The following is a 10,215-nucleotide window of genomic DNA, read 5'->3' as shown; positions in this document are numbered from 1 at the left end:
CCAGTGTACAGTGTGGATTCTCCAGTCCAGCAGAGAGCAGCTTCACTCCTGAATCCTGCAGGTTATTGTCACTCAGGTTCAGTTCTCTCAGTCTGGAGGAGTTTGATCTGAGAACTGAGGACAGAACTCTACAGCTTTCCTCTGTCAGATCACACCCACACAGCCTGGAAGAGAAATGATGAAATATCAGAACACTGACCTCAAACACACACACAGCCATAATACACTTACTCTTTACCATGTAACAGAAATGTGAGTGTGTTTCTCTCACACACACAAATCAGAGGACAGGACACCACATCAGCACTATTATTATTATTATTATTATTATTATTATTATTATTATTATTGAAATGAAACAGAAGGGTTTTTGTTTGAATAATGGAAACCATTTTTAAGGGAAGCACATGTAAAAAAAAAAAAGTCTGTGTGTGTGAGAGTCTGTGTGTGTGTGTGAGTAAGAGAGTGTGTTAGTGTGTGAGAGTGTGTGTGTGAGTGAGTGAGTGTGTGTGTGTGTGTGTGAGTGTGTGTGTGTGGAGTAAGTTAACGAGTTAATTTGCTAACTGGAAATCCGTCCTCGAGGACAATCCTCTTTCATCCTGTAAACTAATCCCACACCAGATCCAATCTAAAGAGAAAGTCTGGTCGGTCCAAACCAAACAAGGTCGGTGTGAAAGTGAAAAAGCACAGAAGAGTTTTCATCAAGTTCTATTGTAAGTGTGTAGTGAGCTAGAAGACGTCTATGTGTTACTGAACATCAGGTGTTTTTCTGCATCTCTGTATGTCCTGTGTAAACGGAGTTAGAAGAACCGTGTGTTTTGTCTAAAGCAGCTTCACTCTGGCAATAAATGAGCAATTAGACATTCACCAGAACTGTGTTTCCAATCAAAGCCCTTTCAGCTTCAATACCAGTGTCACAATAACAGATCAGACTTCCAGGATGAAGTGTACCAGGCTGGGACTAAAGCCAGAAGGTCATTAAGGTATAAGGGGGAAATCTGGGACGGGGTAAAAATCCTGTCCTGATGAAACCTTTCAGAAAATTCAACGCAAGGCGCATGCGCTGCAAACAATGACCTTGTCCCAATAAAACCTTTAAGAAAATCCAACTGACAACGCATGCACCACAAATGTAAGGTATCATATAGATATGAATAATTCATTAAGGTGATGGAGATTGGTTTGTTTTTAGAAAGAAGAGGTTAATGCCCCGCCTAGGGATAATTTTACTGCTTCAGAAAAGTATATAAAGACGTGTGTGTGTATAATCCAGACTTTCTGCAGACTGTCTCACTTTGTTGCTTCAATAAAGTTTGATGACCTTTGGCATCTACAAACCCTCTGTCTCTGAAGTGTTTAACTTAGGTTGGAAAGATTGTTTTCCACGACACTCTCACGTGTTCCTCAGTGCAGATTGGGCGGTGTGATACGCTGATACACATCATAGGACCAGAAAATAGAATAATCAGTCATGTCTATTGATAGATATTTTCCTATATCCTTTGTTTAAATATGATTAGAGTAATTATTAACCAGCATTAATCCAAACAGTGCAGTTCAGTGTTACATTAAAATAATAAACCATGCAGTAATACATTTATAAATAAAAATACTCACTCAGCTCTTCTGGAGGCTTTGACCACTGGCAGCAGCTTCAGAAGACATTCCTCTGATCGGTCATATTTACTCAAATTAAACTCATCCAGCTCCTGATCTGAGTTCAGTAACACAAACACCAGAGCTGACCACTGAGCAGGAGAGAGTCTGGTTCCACTGAGACGACTGTCACCTCCTCTGTTCAGGTAAGTCTGTACTTCCTGCACTAGAGAATGATCATTCAGTTCATTCAGACAGTGGAACAGATTGATGGATTTCTCTGGAGATGGATTCTCCCTGATCTTCTCCTTGATGTACTCGACTGTTTCCTGTTTGCTGTGAGAGCTGCTTCCTGTCTGTGGCATTAAGCCTCGTAAGAGAGTCTGATTGGACTCCAGTGAGAAACCCAGAAGGAAGCGGAGGAACAGGTCCAGGTGTCCGTTCTCACTCTGTAAGGCCTTGTCCACTGCACTCCTGAGGAGATCAGACATGTCTGACTTTCTGAAGCAATTAGAACGTCCAGTGCTTTGCTCCACTAACACATTTGTCTTTCTAAAAATAAAGCAGAAAAATGCATATAAAGCAGCCAGAAACTCCTGAACACTCAGATGTACAAAGCTGAACACCTTCCCCAGGTGAAGCCCAAACTCCTCTCTGAAGATTTGGGTACACACTCCTGAGTACACCGACACTTCTCTGACATCAATGCCACACTCTCTCAGGTCTTCCTCATAGAAGATCAGGTTTCCTTTCTCCAGCTGTTGGAAAGCCAGTTTTCCCAGTGCCAGGATACTCTCTCTGGTCTGCTGAGGGTCAGGGTCACATTTCTGATGGTACTTTTGGTCCTTGTGTTTGATCTGAAAGATCAGGAAGTGTGTGAACATTTGAGTCAGAGTCTTGGGGATCTGTCCACTCTCTGCTTCACCCAACATTCTCTCTAGAACAGTGGCTGAGATCCAGCAGAAGACTGGGATGTGGCACATGATGTAGAGGCTTCTTGAAGACTTCATGTGTGAGATGATTTTATTGGCCAGGCTCTGATCACTGATCCTCTTCCTGAAGTACTCCTCTTTCTGAGGATCACTGAACCCTCGTACCTCTGTGACCTGGTCTACACACTCAGGAGGGATCTGATTGGCTGCTCCTGGTCGAGAGGTTATCCAGAGGAGAGCAGAGGGAAGCAGATTCCCCTTGATGAGGTTCGTCAGCAGCACATCCACTGAGACTGACTCTGTCACATCACACAGTCTCTCATTCTTCTGGAAATTTAGAGGAAGTCGACACTCATCCAGACCATCAAAGATCAACACCACTTTGTAGGAGTCACAGTCTATTACTTCTAGTTTTCTTATTTCAGGGAAAAAGTGATGAAGAAGATTCATCAGACTGAGATGTCTCTGCTTCATCAGATTCAGCTCTCTAAAGGGAAGTGGAAACATGAAGGTGACGTCCTGATTTGCTTTTCCTTCAGCCCAGTCCAGAATGAACTTCTGCACAGAGACTGTTTTTCCAATTCCAGCAACTCCTTTAGTCAGCACACCTCTGATGGACTTGTCTTTAAAGAGATCATTACATTTGATGGGTGTCTCCTGTGTTGCTGGTCTCCTGGACGCTGTCTCAATCTGTCTCACCTCATGTTCATTATTGACGTCTCCACTCCACCCCTCTGTGATGTAGAGCTCTGTGTAGATCTCATTCAGAAGTGCTGAGCTTCCATGCTGTGAGATTCCTTCATTAATTCTTTTAAACTTCTCTCTCAGGCTGGATTTCAGCTTTGTCTGATACACAGAGACGAGTTCTAATAAACAAAGTAATAAGATGTTTTAATGTAAAATCACTGAACACAGGATTAAATGTCAAATTCAAATGCTGCTGTTCATTCCTGATTCATGTAGTAAATATTCCTGAAGGAACAGGACCATTGTACAGAGTCACCACAAGCTGGACCACGAACAGAACAGAAAAGCAGCAGATGTACATGATACTAAACTCGAACTTCAAACTAAAAGTGTTCCTATCTAAAACTATTTCCTCTCTCTGAAGTGAACCTGATGGAATAAAGCCATGACTCAGAGCTCTTACTGTTGTGCAGTGTGTTAGCGAGATCTGTGTGGTTCATGTTCTTCAGGACGTGCAGTGTGATCTTCAGCGCTCCGTCTCTGACACTGTGCAGATCCTCCTCATCCTCCACCTCCCTCTCAGTGCATGCTGGGTAATCTGGACTCAGGAGCTTCCTAAACCTCTTCAGCTCATTCTTTATCAGAGTGATGACTTTGTGTTCCAGCTCCTGGTTAGAAACACACAGGAACACATCTAAATATTATAATGTTACACACTGAGAGATGCTTTTATTTTATCAAAAGAATAAAAGTCTCTTTCTATTCCCGCAGTTACAGCTGAAATTCTGCCTGATTACCCATAATGCTGCTGCACATCAATAAATCTGTAAATTGTCATGATCTTAAATAAAAAACCTGCAACCTGCTCACACACAAGTTACACACATTAAAAAGACACACACCTTGAATATGGAGTCCAGCTGATTTCTGCTGAGGTTTGATGTCTTCTGTTGTGGTCTGTGAAGAAATAAAACACATGATGTAATATAGACTATATGTATTCATAGCTGCACAACACACACTAATACATACAGAGACAGATATTTAACACTATCCTTTTAACACAATACACTGATTTCAGGATTTCTCACTGACACTAACATGTTTATGAATAAAATAGTGATCTAGTCATTAATGTCCAGGTGTAAATGTTGTTGTGTAGCACCACAGACCCTCCAGCTCAGGGACTGCAGGCTGAACTGAACTCTTAAAGCAGTTTTCCTCACTGCCAGTCCGAGAGCTGCAGCACTGCACAGTTTAGTGTTTTACTGCTTCAACACCTGATAAAGATCATGAAGGGCTTCAGAATGAGACCAGTGAGTTTGATCAGGTGGAACACTGCTGTAAAACACCTCACTGTACTGACCTCACATCAGGAGAACTGGCTCCGTCTCTGAAGTTAAATGGACATCCCATTGACTGGTCACTCTTCATGGACACACAGCTGGGTTCTGGTGAGTCTGATCTCTTTCCCTCCATCATTCTAGAATTAAACAGAAATATCAGCAATAATTAATACTCTGCTGTCTCAGCACTGTTACACAATGTGTTCGTCATTAAACACCAATAATTCCATCTTTTTAATTCAGCTCCAGTCTGCACACTTATTCAAACAGGAGACACGCCCCATACCTCAGGAATTACACTGTCAGGAGTCCCAATCACAGATAACTGACTCAGCTGGGTCTTAAAGCCTGTAGAGTTCACTGACTCAAAGCTACGCTGCTCTTCTCCTCCACATTACACAGTCCTTTTTACTCTTCTCTCAGTGAATGATTTCTCTAAACTGTTCTTAGATCAGATCAGTGATATATTCACTGCTATTAAACACCTTAAACCAAAGTCTAGTTCCTCTGTTAACTAGTGAGTGTTTAGAGATACAGATCTGTTCCATGAGACGGTGTGTGTTTATTGCTGGTGAATGGAAAAGTAACTCACCTCTCGTCTCTCTTTAAGTCCTGTTCTCCAGACACACTCATGTTGGAGGTCATGTCTCCTTCTCCAGATTACAGCAGGACACACGTTTACTTCACTCCAACATCGGTGTGTTAAATCAAACCCTGTATCAGCACAGAGTTCACTTACAGGAAATAGTCACGTATCAAGTCATAAAACAACCTGTGTACATTCAAACTTCAGTACAAACCCACAAAACTCTTCTGCATCTAGTGTACATTCAGTGTGTTTATATATTATAGCTTTAGGTGTAGATAATCACTGTGTTTTTACTCCTGAAATGCTGTATTTTCCCCTCCACACAAAATGGAGACTGACTTTCACTTTCACTTCCTCACCGTTTATTCTGCAGAGGGGGAGGGGCAGTGAGGTAGGGTAATAAACACACACACACACACACACACACACACACACACACAGATGTGGTTTGTTATCATACAGCTTTCTGATCCATCGAGCAAAGGCCTGTAAATACTGAAAGTAAAAGCCTGAAAGCGCTGCAAATACGGAGAACAGAATTAAAAGTCTGGTAAAATCTACATCACACACATTATCATTTCATTACCTTCATTTATTATCTCGTGACTTCATTCAGCTGTGCACGAACAACTGTCAGAGCTCTATACAAATATATAAACTAAAATAAAATAACAGGAGCTAGAAACACTCAGCAGATCATTAGATAAAGAAGCAGAACTCATACGCTGAGTAAGTTTCCCTAAATATCTGCAGAAATGTATTTTTTCTGGTTTTCCCTTAATGAGACCGAGTATCCTGATAGTAGTGAGGATTGGTGTGTAAGTAGTTTTTGTGTGAATAATGAATGTTACTCAGAATAAAGGAGATGATGGAGAGTAAGTTAAACACATTGGTCAGACGAGTAACTAACCCAGTGTTTCCCAATCGAGGTTCTGTCTGATGAGAGCAGGGGTGCGTGTAAAAATCCTTCAAACATTTTCTAAAATGATCAAATGTGTAGAAAACATTTAATATAGATGAGAAATATCTGATGTCTGAAATAATAAACATAGACACAGAAATAATAAGGACACACACACACACAATAATAATAATAATAATAATAATAATAATAATAATAATAATAATAACAATAATAAACTAGACCAGTACATTTCCTGAAGAAAATGTGTGCTGCTTGCCATGGCAAAATTCGGATCAGGCGCCAATACTTTCGATAGCCGGAAGCGTAGAGTGCCAATACTTTTGACAGCCAGAAGAGTGGGGTGCCAATACTTTTGACAGTTGCCGGTGTAGGATGCGAATACTTTTGAGAGCTGGACGCGATGGGCGTCAATTCTTTTGAGAGCTGGAGTCACAGGGCGCCAATACTTCGGAGAGTGGGCTGTGTAGTGCAGCTATACTTTTTAGAGCTGGCCGTGTAGGGCGGAAATACTTTGGAGAGCCAGCCATGCGGGGTGCCAATACTTTTGAGAGTCGGCCAGATAGGGCGCCAATACTTCTGAAAGCCGGACAGATTGGTTGCCAATACTTTTTAGAGCCAGGCGTGTATGGAGGCAATTCTTTTAGAGCTGGTGGTGTAGAGCGCCAATTCTTTCACAACTCAATGCAAGTCTATGGGAAATTCTCCGAATTTGAGCTTCCGTACCGGGAATGCCGACATTCCGATCGCTTCCATAATACATAGCACACCTCTCCTCAATAAGCCGATCGATTTGACACCTCACCCTTTGATCTCCGACAAACGCGAGAGAAGTTACGCGCCAAAAAATAGTGGAAGAAGAATAACAATTATTATAATAACTAGACCGGTACATTTCCTGAAGAAAATGTGAGTGATGCTTGCACTGGCAAAATTTGGATTGGGCGCCAATACTTTCGAGAGCCGGATGGATAGGTTGCTAGAGGGTTTTAGCTTGATGCTAGCATGTTTTAGCATCACGCTAGCTTGTTGTAGCATCATGCTTGCACGTTTTAGCATCATGCTTGCACGTTTTAGCATCATGCTTGCACGTTTTAGCGTCATGCTAGCATGTTTTACTGTCATGCTAGCATGTTTTACCGTCATGCTAGCATGTTTTACCGTCATGCTAGCATGTTTTACCGTCATGCTAGCATGTTTTACCGTCATGCTAGCATGTTTTACCGTCATGCTAGCATGTTTTACCGTCATGCTAGCATGTTTTACCGTCATGCTAACACATTTTTGCATCATGCTAACACATTTTTGCATCATGCTAACACATTTTTGCATCATGCTAACACATTTTTGCATCATGCTAACACATTTTTGCATCATGCTAGCATGTTTTAGCATCATGCTAGCTTGTTTTAGCATCATGCTAACATGTTTAATATCATGCTAGCTAGTTGTAGCATCATGCTAGCTTGTTTTAGCATCATGCTAACATGTTTAATATCATGCTAGCTAGTTGTAGCATCATGCTAACATGTTTTAGCATCATGCTTGCACGTTTTAGCATCATGCTTATATGTTATTGCATATGTTATTGCTAAAGCATCATGCTAGCATGCTTTAGCATCATGCTGGCATGTTGCTAGCATGTGTTAGCACTATACTGGCTGTTTAGGGTGCTAATACTTTTAAAGCCGGACAAATAGGGTGCCAATATTTTCGGGAGCCAGACATATAGGGCGCCAGCATTGTTAGAGCCGGCCTTGTAGTGCGCCAATACTTTTTAGAGCTGACTGTCAAAGGTGCCAGTACTTTTGAGAGCTGGCCGTGCGGGGTCCCAATACTTTTGAGCGCCGGCCGGATAGGGTGCCAATACATTTTAGAGCCGAACAGATCGTGTGCCAATACATTTTAGAGCCGAACGTGTACGGAGGCAAAACTTTTAGAGCTTTCTCCTTAGAGGGCCAATACTTTCGAAACTCAATGCCAGTCTATTGGAAATTTTCAGAATTTGAGCTTCCGTAGCGGGAATTCCGGCATTCCGATCGCTTATAAAAGTCATAGCACACCTCTCCTCAATAAGCCGATCGATTCGACACCTCACCCGTCGATCTCCGACAAACGGTGCGGGACTAGTTACGCGCCGAAAAAAACGTGGAATAATAATAATAATAATAATAATAATAATAATAATAATAATAATAATAAGTATGCAAGAGAACAATAGTAGTGCTTTTCAAGCACCACTAATAAAACACTTACTGTTACGATAGACAGCCACCTCCTCTTTGAAGTACTCCTCAAAATAAAAATAAAACTTTTGCGGTGCTAAAATGAGAAGCCGCAGGTTCGTTTAAATCACACAGCGCAAACACTGGTACACAGCCGAGATCTTAGAGACTTCTGTGTAACTGACTCCACTTTTAAACATAGAGTCCACCTATTGCTGGGGGTATCGTAAAGCCATTAACACCCCCAGACACCAACTCATTATCATAAACATACTGATAGGATTACACCACGACCCCCGGTCATAAAATAAGTGTCTCCACACAAAGCTCTTGCTCAGGAAAAACACAAAGATCATAAATTAGACTACCTACAAACTGTTGCTCAGGAAAACACAAAGATCATAAATTAGACTACCTACAAACTGTTGCTCAGGAAAAACACAAAGATCATAAATTAGCACACTACTTCGATTGACAGTTTGACAGAAAGTACTGTCTACCGGTGAAACACGTGTATGGGCGGAGTTTAGAGAGAGACAGAGAGAGAGAGAGAGAGAGAGAGAGAGGTGTGTCTGAAACATGTATGTATGGGCGGGGTTTAGAGAGAGAGAGAGAGAGAGAGAGAGAGAGAGAGAGAGAGAGGTGTGTCTGAAACATGTATGTATGGGCGGGGTTTAGAGAGAGAGAGAGAGAGGTGTGTCTGAAACATGTATGTATGGGCGGGGTTTAGAGAGAGAGAGAGGTGTGTCTGAAACATGTATGTATGGGCGGGGTTTAGAGAGAGCGAGAGAGAGAGGTGTGTCTGAAACATGTATGTATGGGCGGGGTTTAGAGAGAGAGAGAGAGGTGTGTCTGAAACATGTATGTATGGGCGGGGTTTAGAGAGAGAGAGAGAGGTGTGTCTGAAACATGTATGTATGGGCGGGGTTTAGAGAGAGCGAGAGAGAGAGGTGTGTCTGAAACATGTATGTATGGGCGGGGTTTAGAGAGAGAGAGAGAGGTGTGTCTGAAACATGTATGTATGGGCGGGGTTTAGAGAGAGAGAGAGAGGTGTGTCTGAAACATGTATGTATGGGCGGGGTTTAGAGAGAGAGAGAGAGAGAGAGGTGTGTCTGAAACATGTATGTATGGGCGGGGTTTAGAGAGAGAGAGAGAGGTGTGTCTGAAACATGTATGTATGGGCGGGGTTTAGAGAGAGAGAGAGAGGTGTGTCTGAAACATGTATGTATGGGCGGGGTTTAGAGAGAGAGAGAGAGAGAGAGGTGTGTCTGAAACATGTATGTATGGGCGGGGTTTAGAGAGAGAGAGAGAGAGAGAGAGGTGTGTCTGAAACATGTATGTATGGGCGGGGTTTAGAGAGAGAGAGAGAGAGAGAGAGAGAGAGAGAGAGAGAGAGAGAGAGAGGTGATGGGGTTTCTTGTCTTCTAGTTTAAACATTACGGCGATTCTTTTAGCCGACACTAACATTTTTACCTCGTAGGGTCTTTGTTTAGAAGTCATGTAATACGCACGATTCTTTTTAAACAGCTCTTTTAATCATTTTTACATCCTAAAGGTTTGTGTTTAGAATGTATGTAATACACACGATTATTTTAAACAAAATCTTTATAAAAATAAATAAATAAATAAATAAAAAACGCTTTACCTCCTACACTTTTTATTCAAAGGCAAACCGGGCTCCTAAAAACATAATCAACAATTGTTTTCATTTATTTCACAAACAAATATTCTACTCATATATGTACACATTCAAACATCATGCTTTTCTAACAGTGTGTTTACACAAACGAAATAACCCACACAGTAACACAAACACATGTCCATATTAACCATTGATACTCTTTTCAGACCGTATTTCACCCCCCCCCCCCCCCCCCCCCCAGTAGGGGGAAGAGCTTTCTCTTATAGAGCCCCACAG

The 10,215-nt window shown here is 41.8% G+C and overlaps 1 protein-coding gene across 19 annotated transcripts in view; it reads right to left on the bottom strand.

The window, feature by feature from the left end:
* LOC108261858 (NLR family CARD domain-containing protein 3) overlaps positions 1-6,404 on the bottom strand; it is a 24,379-nt gene extending 17,975 nt beyond the window's left edge. For 15 of the 19 annotated variants that reach the window (XM_053678794.1, XM_053678799.1, XM_053678802.1 and 12 more), the window contains exons 1-7: positions 5,434-5,569; positions 5,154-5,275; positions 4,582-4,698; positions 4,118-4,172; positions 3,679-3,883; positions 1,618-3,394; positions 1-164 (exon numbers count right to left, since the gene is read on the bottom strand). The exon at positions 1-164 is cut by the window's left edge and continues 10 nt beyond it. In XM_053678794.1, the coding sequence (XP_053534769.1) occupies positions 1-164; positions 1,618-3,394; positions 3,679-3,883; positions 4,118-4,172; positions 4,582-4,698; positions 5,154-5,206 (2,371 nt within the window). In that variant the 5' untranslated portion in view covers positions 5,207-5,275; positions 5,434-5,569. Of the gene's footprint in view, positions 165-941; positions 1,033-1,093; positions 1,432-1,617; positions 3,395-3,678; positions 3,884-4,117; positions 4,173-4,581; positions 4,699-5,153; positions 5,276-5,433; positions 5,570-5,736; positions 5,884-6,060; positions 6,130-6,302 lie in introns of those variants that run through there. The other 4 variants (XM_053678796.1, XM_053678795.1, XM_053678812.1 and 1 more) reach the window with 4 other exon arrangements.
* Between the last annotated feature and the right edge of the window lie 3,811 nt (positions 6,405-10,215).

This window comes from Ictalurus punctatus, unplaced genomic scaffold (genome assembly GCF_001660625.3).
Source record: "Ictalurus punctatus breed USDA103 unplaced genomic scaffold, Coco_2.0 Super-Scaffold_100046, whole genome shotgun sequence".
Lineage (NCBI taxonomy): Eukaryota > Metazoa > Chordata > Actinopteri > Siluriformes > Ictaluridae > Ictalurus > Ictalurus punctatus.
Note: the sequence above shows the minus strand (reverse complement) of the source record. Positions and strands in the feature narration are given on the sequence as shown.